General features: G+C 46.4%; 6 protein-coding genes across 6 annotated transcripts, besides 1 other annotated feature; 5 read left to right on the top strand and 1 right to left on the bottom strand.

The window, feature by feature from the left end:
- Positions 1 to 606: 606 nt before the first annotated feature.
- PVX_081680 (hypothetical protein, conserved) lies at positions 607 to 2,766 on the top strand (the record flags this gene model as incomplete). Its single annotated transcript, XM_001613561.1, has 1 exon — positions 607 to 2,766. The coding sequence occupies one exon, from the start codon at positions 607 to 609 to the stop codon at positions 2,764 to 2,766; it is 2,160 nt and encodes a 719-aa protein (XP_001613611.1).
- A 750-nt stretch (positions 2,767 to 3,516) lies between these two features.
- On the bottom strand, positions 3,517 to 5,203 carry PVX_081675 (proteasome subunit alpha type 7-2, putative; the record flags this gene model as incomplete). The annotated part of the gene is made up of 3 exons (XM_001613560.1): positions 4,769 to 5,203; positions 4,505 to 4,586; positions 3,517 to 4,191 (listed from the first exon to the last, which is right to left on the bottom strand). Exons 1-3 carry the CDS (start codon positions 4,780 to 4,782, stop codon positions 3,517 to 3,519), a joined length of 771 nt encoding a protein of 256 aa, XP_001613610.1. The 5' UTR covers positions 4,783 to 5,203.
- Positions 5,204 to 5,930: 727 nt separating this feature from the next.
- On the top strand, positions 5,931 to 8,354 carry PVX_081670 (DNA (cytosine-5)-methyltransferase-like protein 2, putative; the record flags this gene model as incomplete). The annotated part of the gene is made up of 1 exon (XM_001613559.1): positions 5,931 to 8,354. One exon carries the CDS (start codon positions 5,931 to 5,933, stop codon positions 8,352 to 8,354), a length of 2,424 nt encoding a protein of 807 aa, XP_001613609.1.
- Positions 8,355 to 9,123: 769 nt separating this feature from the next.
- PVX_081665 (cysteine desulfurase, mitochondrial precursor, putative) lies at positions 9,124 to 11,207 on the top strand (the record flags this gene model as incomplete). Its single annotated transcript, XM_001613558.1, has 1 exon — positions 9,124 to 11,207. Exon 1 carries the CDS (start codon positions 9,579 to 9,581, stop codon positions 11,205 to 11,207), a length of 1,629 nt encoding a protein of 542 aa, XP_001613608.1. The 5' UTR covers positions 9,124 to 9,578.
- Positions 11,208 to 12,997: 1,790 nt separating this feature from the next.
- Positions 12,998 to 15,694, top strand: PVX_081660 (hypothetical protein, conserved; the record flags this gene model as incomplete). The annotated part of the gene is made up of 1 exon (XM_001613557.1): positions 12,998 to 15,694. The coding sequence occupies one exon, from the start codon at positions 12,998 to 13,000 to the stop codon at positions 15,692 to 15,694; it is 2,697 nt and encodes an 898-aa protein (XP_001613607.1).
- Positions 15,695 to 16,250: 556 nt separating this feature from the next.
- Positions 16,251 to 19,260, top strand: PVX_081655 (hypothetical protein, conserved; the record flags this gene model as incomplete). The annotated part of the gene is made up of 1 exon (XM_001613556.1): positions 16,251 to 19,260. The coding sequence occupies exon 1, from the start codon at positions 16,741 to 16,743 to the stop codon at positions 19,258 to 19,260; it is 2,520 nt and encodes an 839-aa protein (XP_001613606.1). The 5' UTR covers positions 16,251 to 16,740.
- Positions 18,188 to 18,234: a microsatellite.
- Positions 19,261 to 19,432: the final 172 nt, after the last annotated feature.

Genomic DNA, 19,432 nt, shown 5'->3' with positions numbered 1-19,432 from the left:
CAAACAGCTTTGCCATTACTTTTGCCATTCTTTGGATGCCATCAAATAGGGCACTTAAACATTTTCGCATGCTCCTCAGTAACGTCATGCGGCGCTTTCAATTTCACGAATGTGATGGCTTCACTTTGTGCGCTTTCTCATGGACACATGTGAGGAATTTTTTTTTTTTTTTTCGTTCCCCCCCCCAGTGTTGTGCCTTTCCTCCACCTCTTCTAAACAAAACGCACATTTGCCTTTTCGCATCTTTCAAAATTTGGAAGCTTTCCCATTTTGAACATTGATGTGTGGCATGCGGCTTTGGTACACCCCTGTTTCTCTTTTATATAAACTCATTGTTTTTGTTTCCCCCTCTTGTGAGGCATTCCACTGGGGGTTTATCTCCTTAGGCTTCATTTTCGCCCTAGAGCGTTAGATGTTCCAATTTTTTTTTTTTTTTTTTTTGTAAAATAATGTGACGAGTAGTTTGTTCCTTTTGTGTTGTTTCCATCTGGATTGGCGCACCCCTCCCCCTGCGTTTTTTTTTTTTTTTTCGTAACTCTTCAGCTATTTAGGCAAGATCCCAGTTTGTGAGCCCTCCAAATGAGTTAGAAGAACCCCCCCAAAGAAATGAATAAATACATTTTCCTCCTACTAGTAATTACAGAATTGAACACATTCGCATGTTACGTTAGGCGCACAAGGATTTTCTGCGGCAACATCATGAGGAGGGACAAAGACAGGGTTGGCAGCGAGCATGGGGGCCCATTTAAATGCCCAGCGGTTGTCCGTACTGTGCGCGTGGTAGGGGGGCGCTACGGGGGGAGGCGAAGAGGGGAGTTATTTTATTTGAGGGCCCCGCGCTGTGGCTCGATTGGCGGTTCGATTGGCGGTTCGTTTGGCGGTTCGCCTAGCTGCTCGCTTGACAACCCTCTAGGCGAGGGGCCCCCTTCCGAGCGCACCGCATCCAGCGCGCCCCCCCCCTACACACGCTTGGAACGTGGGCGAAGCAAAACCCAGCTGTTCGCCAAGACGCAGAAATACGTAGACAATCTGAGGAGGGTGAAAAAAGTAGACAACACCATTCTTGGGAGCGACTTCCACGGGAAAGAAAACGAAATAATTCATCAAATCCCAGAAAAATTTCTGAACGCATTTAAGTGGGCACTACAATTTCGGCTAAAAAACTTTAACTGTAAATTTATGAGATTATCCAAGTTAGCCAAAAAAAATAATGAAGAATTAAAAAGCTACGAAAATTATGCCATAGGGTATAAAGAAAACTTACTAGCCATGTTACAGAAGGATAAAAATTTTTTCCTAGACATTGTAAATAAGTTGAAAGCAAAGGATTATTTTAACTTTGATATTTATTCTATCTTCAGATTTATTAACATTGATATTCGTTTTTTTTTTTTCCCTGAATGTCATGACCAGTCGGCTGTTTTTTTCCTCATTTTCGGGAACCTGGAAAAGGCCATTAATTATTTCATTCGAAATAAGGACACCGTTGATTTTATGCAGATGGAGAAGTACAAGAAGATGGGGGGTGGCGGCGAGGTGAGGCTGAGCATTCGGCAGAGGAAGAGGCTGAGGAAGGCGGAACGGAAGCGCGAGCGGGAGGAGCGCCGGAGGGCCTACATGGCGAGGGCGGCGGCGGACGCAGCGGCTGTGAATGGAGAGGCAGCTGAGAATGGAGAGGCAGCTGTGAATGGAGAGGCTGTTGAGAATGGAGAGGCAGCTGAGAATGGCAAGGCTGCTGCTGAAGCAACTGTGTGTGAAGAAAGCACCGATGAAGAAACCGCGAACGACAAAACCGCTGATGAAGAAACCGCCGATGAAGAACCCGCCGACGACGAAACCGCCGACGACGAAACCGCGAACGACGAAACCGCGAGCGACGTCTCCATAAACAGCATTAGCGAGGGGTCCCCCCTGGAGGACAAATTCGACTACTTCCTAAAACACTACGACGATGTTGAGTTTTTTTTTTTGAACCACTTCAAGACGGCAGAGGAGCTAAAATCCTTTTTCGAAAAATGCCACGAGGAGGAAAATAAAATAAAAAAAGAAGAAATCAATTTTAACGCAAAGGGAGAGGAAATAATTACCACGAACGAAGTGGTGAAGAAGGGACTGAACTTGGAAATGATAAAAAAAATTATTAAAACATCTCCGAGGTTATCCTTAGTAAATAAAAACACCGTCCTCAAAAGAATAGCTCATTACAAAAATGAGTTAAAATATGACCACGAAGAATTGGTACACATTTTGTATAATCTCCCACAATTTTTTGCCTTTGGAAATTTAAAAAAAAAATATAAAGAATTGCTGCACCTACATGAAACTATAGAAGAGGAAGATTTAAAAAAATTGATCAAAAAATACCCGAGGATATTCACCTACAATGTATACAGAACCATCCGACCCAAGCTGCTATACCTGATTAGACATTTAAATAAAACCTTTCGAGATACTCTGTCCTTCCCACAATATTTCAGCTACAGCTTCCGCTTAAGAATAATCCCCAGACATGTTGCCTACATGAATTTATATTATGACAATTATATTAGTTACTACAAAGAGTTGGTGCGGACGCACAATTACGCTGACTTTAACAGGAGGTTTAACGAGTTGGTTTATAAGCCAAACATCCCACCGATAAACTTGAAAACGCTTCTGCAAACGTCGAACAAGGATTTTATGAAACATTATAAAATTAGTTATTCCGATTTTGTCACGTCCACGCAGCTGGCTAAAAATATCCACAATCCGTTCATTCTGGAGTGATGTGCGGCGCGAACTGGTGGGGGAAAAACGGGGGACCTCCACCGGCCAGCACGCCGCAAAGCGTGCCCACATATACATATGCATATGCGTACATATATATATGTATATTTGTATGCATATATATACGCAAACGCATGCACACTCACACTGCAGTGCGATTTGCTTTCCTTCCTCCACCTGTTCGTAACTTCTTTACCGCGCACGTACGCCCCGCCCGAGGGTCCCCTCCATAAAGGCATAACACAAATAGGAAGGCAATAAAAATGACAAACGGGAGGCCTCTTTCCTGCCGGTAATCATCCCTTCCCGCGGTGCAATTTCAAAATAGGCACTTTTTAAAAAAATTAAAAAAATGTCAAGTTGGGAGGAGCGCACGTTGTGCATGTTCTTACGCAAGCGCGAAATGGGGCATTTTCGCAAAAAAAAAAAGAAAAATAAAATAAAACAACAATGGATGGATAAAGCGGCGAAGGCCAAATGGCCAACCGACGCAGCGGAACGTGTCCACTTGCTACACAACATCTCCCTTCTGGACTCGCCCAGCTCGGGAAGAGCGCCCGCGAAGTTTCTTCCCCCACGGTGCTGCTCATTCGTTTGTCGACCCTTCCCTGCGAAGGGGCATTCTCCTGCGCGCTGTTTTGCTTCGCCCCCGGGGGGATTCCTTCGTGCGGCTCTGCAGCTTTGCAGCTTTGCGGTTTCACCGTTTTACGCTTCACCGCTTTATCGCTTTACCGCTCCGCCGCTCCACCGCTAAGCCGTCATGTCGATCGTCGGGTAGATGGGCGAGGGCAGCGCCTCGATGATCCTGGAGATGTCCTCCGTCTTGTACTTGTAAAACGTCTGGTCGGATTTCTTAACGGCGGCAATTTCCACGTTGGAGGAAGACAGCTTATCCTCCATCACCTGCCTCAAAACGGTGAGCGCCAAAATCTCAGCTTCCTCAAAGGTCATATCTTTGTTGTAATTTTCTTGCAGCAGTAGTTCGGCCCCTTCCTGAGCAGACCCAATGGAAGCAGCTAAAAATCTCGTGTTCGTTCCAGAAGGCTCCGTGTACCAAAGACAAGGGCCATTCTTATCGACTCCTCCTATCAGTAAGGCAACTCCAAATGGTCTGCTCATAATTTTCTTCCTCTTATTGTCTGACAGATTGGAAAAATCTAATGCTAGCTCGGATATTAATTCCACACAGGATTTTATGTTTATATTTTCGTTATATATAAATTTGTAATGATTACACTCAACCCTTGCGTAGTCTATGAGCGTCCTTGCGTCCGCCATGAGTCCACTCATGGCACACCCTATGTGGTCATCTATCGGCAGCAGCTTCTCCACTGAATCTTTTTCTATTAACGCGGACGCGATTCTTCTCTCCGAGGCAAGGATGACTCCATCGTTCACGCAGATGCCGACTGCCGTGCTGCCCAGCTGTCAAAAGGGGGGTAAAAATGTAGAGAGGGGCATTACACAGGGGGGAATAGCACAGGGGGGAATAGCACAGGGGGGAATAGCACAGGGGGGAATAGCACAGGGGGGAATAGCACTATGCGGGGACACACTCTACGTGCACATTTTGGAAATTTCTGCAAGTTAGGGTCACACCCCTGGTGAGCTCATCTCATGTGCCACCCCATCTCATGTGCCATCACATCTCACGTGCCACCCCATCTCATGTGCCATCACATCTCACGTACCACCCCATCTCACTCTTCTCTTCTTTTTCCCCTCCCTTTGCACCTACCTTTATAGCGCCCAGCGCGTACTCCACTTGAAAAAGTCTGCCCTCCGGCGAAAAGGTGTTTACTCCCCGGTCGTACTCGCTCCTAAAAGTGTGCGAAAAAGAGAAAATGAATAGAAGCGATCAGGGCAAACGTGAGACATAAGATGCGTAGGCAAGTGTGCTACTCTATGCTCATCGGAGTTAACGCTAAGGGGAAGCCGCTACGTAGTCATACGAGTGTATGTGCTGCCCTCCCCCTGGCTATCTCCCCAAATTGTGTGCTACCTGGTTGAGAACATTTTTTCGATTCGAAAGGGGGGGATATATCAGGTCAAAAGGATGCGGCGGCAACGGTGCGATTCTCTCCAGCCGTATGTGCGAAGGGTGAGCCACTACTATAAAAAAGTGCCTGCTTGCTCAGCTTTTTCAGCCTTCTCAGTTCACGCTTGGTGACTCGTTTTCCTAGCGAGCACCTGTAAGTACTTATTTCTTAAGCGCGTCAGCGGGGGAGATATAAGGTATGCCTCCTCGAACGAGCCAATGGGAAAAATAACAAAGTGAAGGAACAGTAAGGGCTTCTGAATAGTGATATATCCGTACATATGCGTATCTTCGCTTGAAGTTTTTTTTTTTTTTTTTTTTTCCTTTTACGTATGGCCTTCCTTACAGCTTAACGTTGTTTAGGCATAGCATAACTATGCTTGTGCGTTTGTGTTTCGCAATGCTCACTTTCTTTTTTGCACCGCATATTACACCCCGCACGATGATGCTGGTGGGGCTACACTTTGTGCCTCCTTTGGGGAACTCCGCGGAAGAAACGGGAGCGAAATGGGAGTGAACTGTGGGTGAACTGCGGGCGAACTGCGGGCGTAGGTAAAAAATCCTATCGGGGGATGGCACCACATTGGCCCAAAAGAGGGGGAGAGCTGCACTCTCGCAAACTTTGTTCGCCAAGTGCATACAAATTTGTTCCTAGTGTGAAGTAACTGGGTTGTAGTTTTTCGCGAGAAGGGCTCACTGCGAAAGGGACTGTTCCGGAGTCGCTTCAGTTTACCCTTTTTGGTGACTCGTTCTTGCACCCATACGAGGCACTCCCCCGACATGCAGCACACCATTTGGGGGAGGACCTCTTCTCAGCCCCGCACCTCTACTGGTTGATCGCAGGACGGTTCCACTCAATGGTTGGTTCTGCGGCAGTGCCCATTTGGAACATCTGCTGGGTTACGTGGGCAGAGGGGAATCCATCAATTCGGCTCCTAGCACATTTGCTCCTTCACCAAAGGCGCTCTCCCAGTGGTGAGCGAAAATCAGAGCATCTATTTGGCGCCCCATTTTTTTCACCTAAACGAAAGATGGTGCCTAGACGTACTACTGAACCTACGCGGAAGAGACATGAACAGCTGCTGCTGCTCTGCCCCAGTTAGTAATCAACACTCAAATGAGCCCCATGGGGAAGATAAAAGTGCTAGACCTTTATAGCGGAATAGGGGGGCTACACTACAGCATGCTACAAGCCCTAATCAATTGCGTCCACGAGAGGGCAGAAAAAGGCACCCTCAAGGGGGAAGCGGCAAAGGGGGAAGCGACAAAGGGGGAAGCGACAAAGGGGGATGCGGCAACGGGGGAAGCGGCAAAGGGGGAAGCGGCAACGGGGGAAGCTGCAACGGGGGATGCTCCCAACTGCGCCAACCTTTTCAGTGAGGCAGTTCGCTTCATATCGATAGACCTTAACTGCTTCGCCAATCAAACGCACCACCACAACTTCGAGGGTAGTTCCATCTACCTAACGGAAAAGAAATATATCGACCGATTTTTTAAAGAGTACCAAGGGGAGCACAGCGGAGGAAGGAGCAACGCGAAAGAGGCTCCCTTCGTCCAGGATAAGAACTACATCCTTCAAACGGATATAAACAACCTGGACGCACATTTTCTCGATTACCACAAGTTTTTCATTCTGCTGATATCCAACCCGTGTCAGCCCTACACCAGGCAGAACAAGAAGTTCCAGCAGGTCAATTTGGATGAGTTGTTCGGAAAGTACGCCTCCCACACAGCAGAGGAATCCCCGCTGGGGGGAGGAAAAAAGCAAAACGGAAGTTCTCCCTCCCCTTTAGAGAAGTCGGATCGTATGAATAATTTGCTCACCCGAAGTTGTGCTGCGAATGAAAGCAGCGATGCAGATGATAAGGCCCACTTGGTTACCCCAAAGTGTAACGACCTGGGAGACGTCCCCCTCAAAGGGACAAACAAAAGCGATCACGATAGGGCATTGTGGGAAAATCACCGAGGAGGAGAAGACCCATTTCACGTGGGCAGGCTAAACCTAGACGAAGCCCTAAACTTCCTGCAAATCGAAAAGGACGAACGGTCCAGAAGTTTCTTCCACATCTGCAATTTGCTGAAAAAGGTAAAGGAAGAAAATTTGCCAAAATATATTTTCATCGAAAATGTCAGAAATTTTGAGTTATCCTCCTCCTTTTTGTACTTCATAAATTCGGTTAAGAAGAATTATAATTTCCAGACCTATCTTTTGTCCCCTCTGCAGTATGGCATACCGAATGAGCGTCTTCGTTTTTATTGCATATGTAGGAGGAAAGACAAGTCGGTTGGTCTTACATCGTGGGAGAGCTTCCCCAATGGAGGGACTGCCCCACTGTACAGCAATTCGCTTATGCCAGCCAAGTGCATCCTCCGTACATTTGAAAACAACCCCAATTTTAGGCCTTCCCCAAAGTACTCTTTTTACACCCCCAGCTTGGCCACATTCTTAGACCATAATGATAAGTACCCAATAATGTGCAACACAAGTGAAGGGATAAACTTAACGAACGAGACATTGCAGGAATATGAAGTTAAGAATAGTACTTTGGAAAAATGCTCCTCATTCTGCTTTGACATGATAGATATTAACCGAAATGGAAATGTGTGCTGCTTCGACGGGGGTAGTTATTTTGGCCAGAAGAGTGAAGCGATACGGGACCTCCCACATGAGAGAAACTTGAGGGACTTGATTAACTCGAACAAGGTGCATTCCATGTGCTTCACGTCTAACTATGCGAGGTATATTAACGGCTCCGGCTCGGTTCTCTACTTCTCCGGGCGCACAAGGGGGTCCCCCTCATTTGGCAGAGAAATGCGATGTGGGCATGCGCAGAGTGGGCGCATGGAAAAGGCCCACATGGGAGACCAGCCCTTGAGCGGCGGCTCCTGCAGTGATAACGTCTCCCATGACGACTCCCCTCGTGAACCTCACCGCGGAGAAATAATCAAACAAATGAGCAAGTACAAAAACAGAGCGCGGTACTTCACCCCCGTAGAGATATGCAGACTGATGGGCTATAAGATGCGCACCGGCAGGGCTATCAGGGAAGGCGGCGAAGGCAAAAAAAACAGAGTCGGAAATATCTACTGGAATATGGACCACATTCACCACATGTGCGCCTACACGTGTGGTGTGCACTACTGTGCGAGTGGTCATAGCGACAGGTGTTTGTTTAATGAAGGGCTCCATTTAGCAGAGCATCAGTTGAGAAGATCACCAACTGATGGAGTGCTTCTCGGTGGGGAATCCCCCCATGGAAAATCCCCCCATGGAAAATCCCACCATGGAAAATTCCACCATGGAAAGTCCCACCATGGAAAGTCCCACCATGGAAAATTCCACCATGGAAAGTCCCACCATGGAAACCCCCCCCAAGACGAGCGCACAACACCCTGCTCCTGTCACGAATTTAAATTTCCACCATTTTTGACGAACAGGCAAAAGTACAAACTGGTTGGCAATTCCGTCAACGTCACTGTGATAGCTTTAATTTTTCAAGCCCACGACATTTTCGGGGACCTCCTCAAAGGGGGGGGCTTTCCCAGCTAAGTTGGCCATCCAACATGTGCGCCTTTTTTTTCTTTTTTTTTTGTTCTAAATCATGAGAGGAAGGAACTTCCGCCATCTTCACCCAATAGATGAGCCACATGAGTGACCATTCCTCGTTTGCGAAATTTTATTTGAAGAAAAGGGAGAGAGGCGGTCCTTCCCCCTGCTGTTATTCCCCTGGGTGTAACACCCACATGTGTGTGAACAGCACGATGCATTCACCGTCACATTTTGCTTGATTTTAAAATGGGCAACATTTTTGCGGCACATTTTTTTCGTACTTTGCATTTTTTATGGCCATTCACTTTTGAAGGAATTTTTTTTAAACCTTTTTAATCCTATATGATACTATTTTGCGTAGTAGCGTTTTTATTTTTTTCTCCGCCGGGGGAAATTTTTAAAAGACGCCACGCAAGTAGGTACATACATGTGTATGTATATGTGTGCCTATTTTTTACGCCGCGAAGGAGCCCTTTTTTAAGTCTGCAAAAATGGCAGTGGTGGTTTACAACATGGCGACGTAGCGACGTGGTCTCCCCTCCAAACCGCGTCCCTTTTCGAGCTCTACAATATCAGCGCAGTGCCAAAAAAATGGAAAAAAAAATTGGTCAACCTTTTCCAAAGGGGGTAAAATGAAAACGGGTGCAGGAAAGGAAAGCGCGCGAGAGAGAATTTTTTATTTTTCCTTCCCTTTTTACATATGTCCCATTTCTTCCTTTTCACCTCTTTATGATTCGTAAAATTAACTTTCGACGAGTGGCGAAGCTGCAAGTAAAAGTAAAAATGGCACAATGTGGTCAGCGTTTTAACTCCCTCTTCGCCGCAACATCAGCATTCATTTTTGCCTCATATACCTCATATACTGTTCGAATATGCGTGTATATATATTTATTATGCTTGCGCACCCTGCGCTTGTACAAGCAAAACTTTTATTTAAGTGTATATCCCCATTTTTAAACTCCCCATGATGTGAAAAAAACATGTCATGATTAGCAACTCGCAAAAGGACTCCATTTTTCGCAAATTTTTTTTTTTAAGCGAAGCGGCGAAGCAACGTACAATCGTGCAGCTGCCGAAAGTTTTCGTCCCTCCTCTGCAAACATGGGGAGTTACATCCCTCATTTGATATATTCATAAATTAATTCCCTTTTTTTATGTACAATTAGCCAAATTTTTAACCCCCTTTTGAACCTCATTTGACCAAATTGCGCAACCAGCAGTTTTATGCAAAAATTCGCATCACACTGCGTTGTGGTTTTTCTGAATTTTTTTTTTTTTTTTTTTGTCACCTCTGTGAAGATGAAATTACTCCGCTTTGTAAAACATTTGAACATCCCAAGGGGAAGCGCTTTGGAAAAATTGTGTAAATGTGACAAGACAAGTAGGGGGTTTAAAGCGCTGACAAATGCATGCACCTCGAGGGGCAGCACAAGCGAGCATAATCATAATCCGTTGCACGACAGAGGGGGGGGGTGCGTGCGGAGGAGGAGGTTCCATAGCAGCCGGGGGGAAATCCCAAAAGGAGGCGACTCCGTGGGGAAGAAAAATGAACCATCAGGAGATAACCACAGTGAGAGCGCGCCCCCCCCCGTGGACGACGTTGCAAACGAACGCGAGAAAAAAAAAATCAACAGGTTTTACCTAGACAGCCAAGCGACCACCATGATCGACCCCAGAGTGCTAGACAAAATGCTGCCCTACATGACGTACATATATGGAAACGCACATTCGCGAAACCATTTCTTTGGGTGGGAATCCGAAAAGGCAGTGGAGGATGCGAGGAAAAACATCCTCCATTTAATCAACGGAAAAAACAACAAAGAAATTATCTTCACCTCAGGAGCCACAGAAAGTAATAACTTAGCACTTATAGGAATATGCACCTACTATAACAAACGAGACAGCAAAAAAAACCACATAATTACGTCGCAAATTGAACATAAGTGCATCCTGCAGACGTGCCGATATTTACAAACGAAGGGATTTGAAGTGACTTATTTGAAACCCGAGCCGAACGGAATCGTACGCTTAGAAGATATAGAAAAGAGCATAAAGGAGAGTACCATAATGGCGTCCTTCATCTATGTTAATAACGAAATAGGGGTCATACAAGACATTGAAAAGATTGGTCTTTTGTGTAAAGAAAGAAATGTAATTTTCCACTCGGATGCATCCCAAGCGGTAGGTAAAATTCCCATCGATGTGCAAAAAATGAACATCGATTTGCTGTCCATTTCAGGCCATAAATTATACGGCCCAAAAGGAATCGGAGCGTTATATATAAAAAGGAAAAAGCCGAACATACGGCTAAATGCGTTAATACATGGAGGGGGGCAAGAAAGGGGACTACGCTCTGGGACTTTACCCACCCATTTAATTGTAGGCTTAGGAGAAGCAGCAAATTTGGGATCCATCGAAATGAATCGTGACCATAAAAAAATGAAATTCTTTTTTCACTATGTGAAGGATCACTTGATGGAAAACTTAGATTATATCGTTTTCAATGGGTGCCAAACGAATAGATACTTTGGAAACATGAATGTGTCCTTTTTATTTGTGGAGGGAGAAAGTTTGCTAATGTCTTTGCACGAAATAGCCCTCAGTTCGGGTTCTGCTTGCACATCTAGCACGTTAGAACCCAGCTACGTATTACGCTCCATAGGAATATCAGAAGACATTGCGCACACGTCCATACGAATCGGGTTCAACAGATTCACCACCTTCTTCGAAGTGCAGCAGCTGTGCGAAAATTTGGTTAAGTCTGTCAAGAGGTTAAGGAGCATCTCCCCGTTGTACGAAATGGAGATGGAGAAGAAGACCTCCGGTGATACGCCTCATTTTGTGTGGACCTAGGAGAGGGGCGATCGTGGAGCAGGCGCATACAAAAGGGGGATACCCCCACGCGTATGACCATATTATGCCCATTTGGTGAGCTGCTGCACCCAGGGGGGAGTACGAAGAGGTGCGCAAAGGAGCGAGAGGGCACGGAAAGAAAGGGGATAAAAGAGCAAACCATTTTATGTGCACACTTTTCCAACGCGCGGATTGGCTTATCTAAACCATTTTGAAAATATAGTAACTTGTTTCTTCCCCCTCGACAGGATTAAAACTATGGGACCACTTCATTTTTCCCCCCCTTCGCACTCACCATCGGAGGAGCATTTTTGCATCGCCGAATGAAACTGTGACTGTCTAACTTTTAATGAGAAAAACCCTCTTTTAAAAAACGTTTCTTTTTTTGTGTGCCCCCCTAGTTTGGCCTTTCGCGTCCCTCCACTGCGTTGTGTGACGTGACATAATGTGCAATTTTTTTTTTCTTTTTTTTGTTCCATTTCGTATGCCCCCTCCTCCACACAAGTTTCCTGCCAGTGGGGAGGCCACCTCTGAAGGGAAGCAAACACGCCTCTATGTGTCGTGTTACGGCGCGCTGCTTTAGCGAATGAACTGCTCCGCTGAGTTTTCCACGCCGCCTTTCCAACTTTTAAACACCGCTTCGGCAACAAATTTGTTTCCTTTCCCGTGGTATGTGTAAAATTTGCAAACCGCCAGCACAACGGGGGGTGGCCACGGAGGGGAGGCGTTACAATGCTGCCCGTGGTGTAGCTCCCCGATCGACGTTTCTTCCAACATATGAAAGAACCTTTTCGATGGCGCTGCAATGCTTTATCTTGTTCTGCTCTGCATCGACCTCCTCGCGTGTTTCAAACCACAAATTCGCATTTTGTCGACTCAGAGGAAGAGCGTACCTAAGCAGCGTCAGCCCAGAGCGGCCGCGTTTCCCGTTGCGGTGCTGCTCGATCGAGGCGCGCCATTAAATAGGAACACATACACATGCATAGTAACACGAAGGCGCAGAAAAAAAAAAAAAAATTGCAGCATTTTTTACATACCATTTTGAGCAAATTTTCGCTTCAGGGCAAACTTGTGACACTTCGCGGGTTTCACATCAGTTCGAACGCGCGAACTGACCATTTTGTTGTAAGGCCGGTTAGCCACCTTTAACCCGTTTTCTCCTCCCATTCCGGGGAAAGCTTAGAGAACATTTGGCCTGTTTCTCCTGCCGTGTTAAAGGTGAACCACACATACACATATATTTGGTACTGCCCTTCGCCAGGGGCACACCTGCACATGTATGCGTCACCCAATTTGAGACCCACTTGAAAGGGCGCTTGCGTGTTAGCCCAGCTGCCCCTTTTTTCTTTCATTCCCCGGTATAACAAAAATGAGGGGTTGTTAGAAGGGGCGCGCTGGTACGATTTGACACAGGGAGATCGCTGCAAGTGGGTCGTCGGGGGGGCTAAATGGGCACGCGCCAGTGTACGTGTGTGGAGTTGCGGGTTACCGCGCTAGCACGTTAGCACTTAACACGGCGGTGTTGTAACGCAGTGGTGTTGTAGCGCATCGACGTTTCACCACTTCTCCCACGTAACCGCCCACGCCCAGCACAATGACAAGAAGGGCGGCGCGCCCCAGCAGATCGAAGCGCCCACGAGCGAGCACGCAGGCCCGAGCGTTCAGGCGTATGCACAGAGGTACCTACAGAGGTACCTACACAGCTACATACACAGCTGCTTACCCACCTGCATACCCACCTGCACAGACACACACGTACGTTAGCACTTTGTATGAGCGCGCCCGGGAAAATGAAAAAGGCGTTCCTCCTCCTTGCGCTCCTGTGGACCGTACATTTCAGACGCTACACAAATTACAACGTCAAAGTAAAGCTGAAAAACTTCTCCAACAAAATCTACATGTCCAGTAGAGTCCAGTTAAAGTCGACCAAGCTGCAACACAGGAAAAGACCCAAAAAGAGGAAGAAATCAGAAATTTATCGAACGCCTGTTTTGTACCACCCCAACCAGAAGGACTACTTTAACCTGCAGAGCGAGTACACCTGCTTGCCCGATGAGCAGGTGCTGCAGCTGCTCTCGAAGGATAAACTGAGCTTGCTCATCCGGGCGATCAGGAGGAAGGACAACCAGGAGATTGACAGAATTTTGTACAAGGATGTGAACGACATATATTTGGACCGCCGGTATGTGTACTACGAGGAGCGGGGGGGAGATACAGGAGAGGATAAAAGAGACGATGTCGAAGAAGAGAAAAGAGGCGATGTGGGAGAAGAGAAAAGAGGCGACAAACGGGACGACAAAAGGGACCACAATTTCGTGGACCTAAACAACATTTACTTTTATTTCAAAAAGGTCAACATCACGAACATCAATAAGGAGAACATAAATGAGGACATCTACAAAGAGCTGGTGGAGCTGAAAAGAGTCTCTCTGGAAAAAGGAGACCAAATAGGGGTCAACCTGTACAGATACTTCCTCAACATAATTACAAATGTTGACAGAATGAAATACATCGACGATTTTTACTTAGTTAATTATATAAATAACATTTGGGTAACAAAAAATGTTCATAAATATTTTTATTTTTTAAATTCCCTATTTGACAGAATGAAAAAAATTTCCTACAAGTTATTCCAATTGAATTACAAAATTGATCAAATTGGACACGAGGAGGAAACGAACAAAATGAAGTACTTTGAGCGCCATGAACTCTTTAGTAAGGTCATCAAAAAAACGAAATTCGTTCCCAACTATGTGCGTAAGCACAGCTATGCGTACGCTACCGACATCATGAATCTCTACCGATATGACGTCAATACGAACTCCTATATGAACATGTTTGAGAGCACCTATAGGGAGGTCTGCGTGGACGACTTCGTTGACAGCTGCAGGAGGAAGAGCTTAAACATTTGCCACGACGCGATGCGGTTCGACCCCTTTTACAGCTACGCCAGGGGGTACCCCAGGGAGAACGAGATGAAGAAGATCATGGGCCTCACCTACGGGGCGCCGCCCCCCACTGCAGGAGTTGGCGGAGTTGTTGGCGGCGTTGTTAGCGGCGTTGCTGGCGGAGGTGACGACGGGGCCGCCGAGGCCAAGCCGAAGAAGGCGAAGAGGAGCCACGCCGCCAAGGAAGTCAGCACGGCAGTGCAGCCCAGCAAAACGCACAAACAAGCGCTGGGAGAACACCCCCCTGGGGGGGAAAACCCGAATAGCCATACCAATGAGCAGGCACCCAACGGGGTAGTCAAAGACGCCACACAGAATCAAAACCGGGCAGACGGATGGCTAGAAAGGATAAAAAAGGACCCCAATTTGAAGTACAAATTTCTGGAAAAGATAAGCGAAAAAATGTGCAGCGAATTTGTAGAAATGGGGGTCCTAGATAACGAAAGCAAAAAAATTGATTTGAACAAAATAGAAGACATCAAAAATGACCAGGAGAATATTTTGTATAAAAAGGTTTACGCCATGCGGGACTACTTTTACAACATTATGTATGACCATTACAAACCGAATCTAGATATCTACGAATTGGAAACCTTCATAGATGCAGAGTATAGGACCTACTCGTATAAGAAGGACCTCAATGTGCTCTTCAGAAATTGGGTTCTGAATGAGAACAAGCAGCTGCCAACTGTTCACTTTGCGAAGAAGGACGTGGAACTTGCTAAGTTGAGGTACATGTCCAAGAGGAAGAGGAAGGTGCTGGAGTTTGATCAGCGGTTTTTGGAGCGCCACGGGGAGGGGAAGAGGAGGCTCTTCCCCGTGGAGGAGCACGCAGCGTCTGAAGTGGGTACAACTGGTGCGTCGCAAGAAGGGGCACCATCGGGTGGGGCTGTAACCGCGGAGTTAGGGGGCCAGTCGGGGGGCGCGCCAGGTGAAGCGGCAAACGGGGCAAAGAGCGGCCCTGATAGCGGCTCTGACAAGGGCCCTCACAACAACCCTAGTGGCGGCCCCAATAGGCCCGCGAACAAATCGCTGAGCTGCCTCATCAAGTGGAACGTGCGCAGCGAAAACGACGCGAGGAAAATAAACGACCAGGACGAGGCAGACCTAAGGGACGTAGACCACATGGACGAAAACGACGAGGGGGAGGATGACACTCATGGCGGGGACGAATCATTCGACTTCGACAAGTACAACGTAAGGAGCAACGAGTTGGAGTCCTACGGATTCTGCGACGAGAATTTAAACGATAGCGCCGGCGATGGGGATGGCGATGGCGTAGAGCCCTCCTTCGGAGACATGAATTTTGCCAAGTTGGTCATTTATGACGACAACTACGATCAGGGGGAGTTCGTCGAAACGATCACCAGCTTGATATCCACGTGCGACTATAAGAGGGCCTACTCAATTTACAACACGTTGAAGACCAAAGGGAAGGTCGACACTTTGTACTTTAAAAGTTACGACAACGCGGAAAATGTGGCCTTCCTGATGCGCCAGTCGAAGCAGCGGATTCTCGCCGACGTGGAGTTTCTGTAGCGCTTCGAGGAGACCGCTGGGCGGGTGGGGGTACCTCGCGAAGGAGCAGCCCCGCAGGAAAGCTCACCGGTAAACTTATTCGGCTAACACATCCGTGGACGTCTTCCAAAAAATTCGCAGTCAAAAATATTCCCCGAGGGTTCTCAGACTGGGTCGCTTTTTTCCCGTCTGCGGCTTTGTTCCCACCCGGCTGCCGCTCCTGCCGCCGCTACCCCTGCCGCTTTTTTTTTTATGTACTTTGCGAAAACAAAACGATTAAGTTTTCCAACGGGACGCATAGCAAATGTGTTCCCTGAATGGGTTTATTTTTATCCCAATTGGGGGAACGTTTTTCCCCCGTATATGCTTCACCCTTTGCCCATTTAATTTTTTTTTTTTTTTTGTAAAACATGCGCTCTTTTGAAACGCCCCCGTTTTAAATGGCCTCATATACTGCTTCCCCCCATGCAAACGATACCACACGAAATGTATTTCCCCCCAAAAAAGGAAACCACCCCGTGTGCACAATTGCGTGCCCTAACAGTTTGCTCCATCCCGTTTAAGAAAAAAGGTGAATAAATGAGGGGTGAAAAAAAATACCCACCTAATGCCGCTCATCACATCACCCTGCTGCTAACCCTCCATGTCGGTGAAAAATAACCCCGCGAGGGGAAAAATCTCCTTGTGCGAGTGATCATTAAGAGCTGTCGATTTAGCGAGTCCCGCCCGCTCCACAGTTGTAATGATAAGGGGGCGCCAAAAGAGGAATAAAGAAGGAAAGCACATCTATCAAGGATCGCTTCAACGCAGCCGAACTGGGTAACAACACGAACGGCAAAACGGTGAAATGTTTTTTTTTTTCTAACCTTTGGCGAAACCTTTTAGGAGCGAAGCGGCACAGGCGGAAACGCATTCCCTGATTTGTTACATGCGCGGTAGTGCCCTTGGCTGGGGGGCACACGTTTGAAAAGGCGACCCCTCCTCGCCGCGTAGCAACGTAGCAACGTAGCAGCGTAGCAGCGTAGCAACATCGCCGCTTCACCGCCACACCGCTTAACCTTCACACCATGGGGGGCGCCGACGCATTCGTGCAGGAGTACATAAACAGCAACATCGGCAAAATCGAAGACGTGGAAATGCACGTGGAAAAAATGAACCGAGAGATAATGCAACTTGACAGAACCATCAGCGAAAAGGTGGAGAGGCACATCCTAAGTCAAAGTGAGTACGACCAAAAGTTAAAACACATAAAAGAAAAAATGAAAATAATTAATAGCCAAATGGAGCTAGTGGGTAAAAAAACAGAAGAAAGTGAACACATCCTAGTGAAGTTATGTAAAGATATTAAAAAATTAGACATAGGGAAAAAAAACGTAACGGAAACGATTATAGTGATGAAAAGAATCGTTATGGTCATCACTGCTATGAGCGGCTTGAAAAAAAAGGCCCTGAAGAGGGAGTACAGTGAGTGCATCCCCCTCGTCTCCGTCATCAAAGAAATGCTCATACATATAAGCGACTTGAGGACAAATGAAAAGTTAAAGACACTGTATGAAGATGCCAACACCCTTTTCGACGACCTAAAGCACCAGATAAGGGAAGATATCGATTTGGTGTTCGACCCTGATGTGCACATAGAAAAGAACCTCATCATCGTGAATGAGGTGAACCACTCAGAAGGAGACAACATGTCCATCAACCTGCTCGATGCTTGCAACTGTTTGTATCATTTGGATCAAAAGTTAGTCTCCAATGTGGTGAAAAAATTTTCCAACTTTTTTCTCGAAAAATATATTATCATTTTTGAAAATCAAGCAAATAATTTGGAAGGAATTGATAGACGCATGGCGTGGTTGAAGCGGGCTTTGAATACGTATGAACATGTCTATGCTCATATTTTTCCCCCGACTTATAATATGCCTTACCATGTTGTCTGCAAATTTTGCTCCCTCACCAAAAAACACATCGTCAAAATTATGTCTTCTTCGATCGACCAGATGAACCCCGTTTCGCTAATCCAGACTGTCATCAAGGTGATTAATTTTGAAAATTATTTATCCAAAAGTGTGACGTTTTGCAGTAAAAAGGGGCCCACCTCGCATGATGTGTACTCTTCTTTGGAGTTCCCCTTCCCAGAGCTGATTATGCAGGGGGAGCACAGAAAAGACCAAATGGACAGCACTAAATGTGGCGTGGGGGACCCCTCCATTAACGCCGAACATGATGATACTCCTTCGCACGCGCCGCAAAACTTCAAGGGAGTCATCTCATGCGCGTTCGATAGCTACCTGTGCAGCTGGCTAAAATATGAAGAGAAAAAAATTCTTCAAAAATTTGAAAACATAATAAACGAAGAAAATAAGGAAGATCCGCTGGTCGCAGGAAGACACAGTGAATGCGTATTACCCTCCTCGGAAAAGGACCCCCTCCATGATGCTAATAAAATGTTAAAAAAAAAGGAAAACAATCAGCACGTGGATCCCGAAATGGGGGAAGAAAAACACACAGTGTATAAGTCGGCCTACAAAATGTTCTACCTGTACAAAAGCTACGTAAACATGATTCTTCAATTTAGCGACTGCCAAACGCTGTACGATTTTGTCACTTTTTTTAAAACCCTTTTGTTCAAATATAGTGAAGAGCTAAACAGAAGAATTATAAAGGAAGTCAAGGAGGAAAAGAAAAATGAGCACTTCAAATTGCTCTCCCTCATAATCAACACAAGTTATTACGTGGAACAAACAATGAATGAAGCGCTGGAAAATCTCATCAAAGTGATTGACCCAATTTATAAGGACAAAATTTGCTTCAAACAAGAGGAACAGGAATTCTTGCAAATAAAAACGAAATGCATAAAAGGAATTATCCTCTTTGTAGAAAAAAAAATAAATTCCATCATTTCGAGCAAAGAAATTGCAAACCTATTTGACCCAAATGATGTCCAAGAGAAGACTCCGTACGTAACTACTATGGACCTATTTCTGCGTGAATATTTTTCCTTCTTTAAAAAAATTTTTAACGAGACCTACTTGATTTATTTGCTCGAAAAAACGACCGCACTGATCATTCAGCAGTTTTACCACACCATTTTTTCGTTTCAGTTCATGACCAACGTGACTGCCCAGCAGCTACTTTTGGACTGCCACGCGATTGAAAAGGGGTTGTTCCAAACGGCAGCTCTGTTGAGCACAACACGGGGGGAGCAGCCCCCCCACGGAGCAGCGGCGGAGGCGCACACATGCGCAGCGGCATCCGCATCCGCATTGGCAGACGACGAGTGCATCATCCCGCAGACCTACTTCAATTACGTAAAAAACCAAATGAGAAAAATTCAGTTTCTAATTAAAATATTCATCTCGAATATCTACGACATGGACTCCTTCAACATGCTGCTCTCCGAAAGTAACAACATTTGCACCATCGAGGAGATAGAGAAGATCCTCTCTCTGAAGGAGGACGCCACGGGGGCGAAGGGACCCCCGAGGGAGCCCAGCCAAAACAAGAACTACGTGCACGACATTAAGGAGCGGGGCATGAAGGCCGCGGAGGAGGTCAAGTTCTTCTTCAACAGGATTACCAGCATGTAGGGGGGGGCGGCAGTCTGCGTGCAGGAGGCGCTGAGTAGAAGCACATTGTGGAAGCACTTCGTGGACGTGTCCTACCTTTTACTCGTAAAATTTATCAAACCACATGGGCGCTTTCATTTCCTGCGTTATGCATGCCCATTTGTTAACACGTGAACCAGTTCATTTGGTGCTT

Source organism: Plasmodium vivax, chromosome 2 (genome assembly GCF_000002415.2).
Source record: "Plasmodium vivax chromosome 2, whole genome shotgun sequence".
NCBI classification, from domain to species: domain Eukaryota; phylum Apicomplexa; class Aconoidasida; order Haemosporida; family Plasmodiidae; genus Plasmodium; species Plasmodium vivax.
The sequence above is the reverse complement of the archived record's forward strand: the minus strand, read 5'-3'. Positions and strand labels throughout refer to the sequence as shown.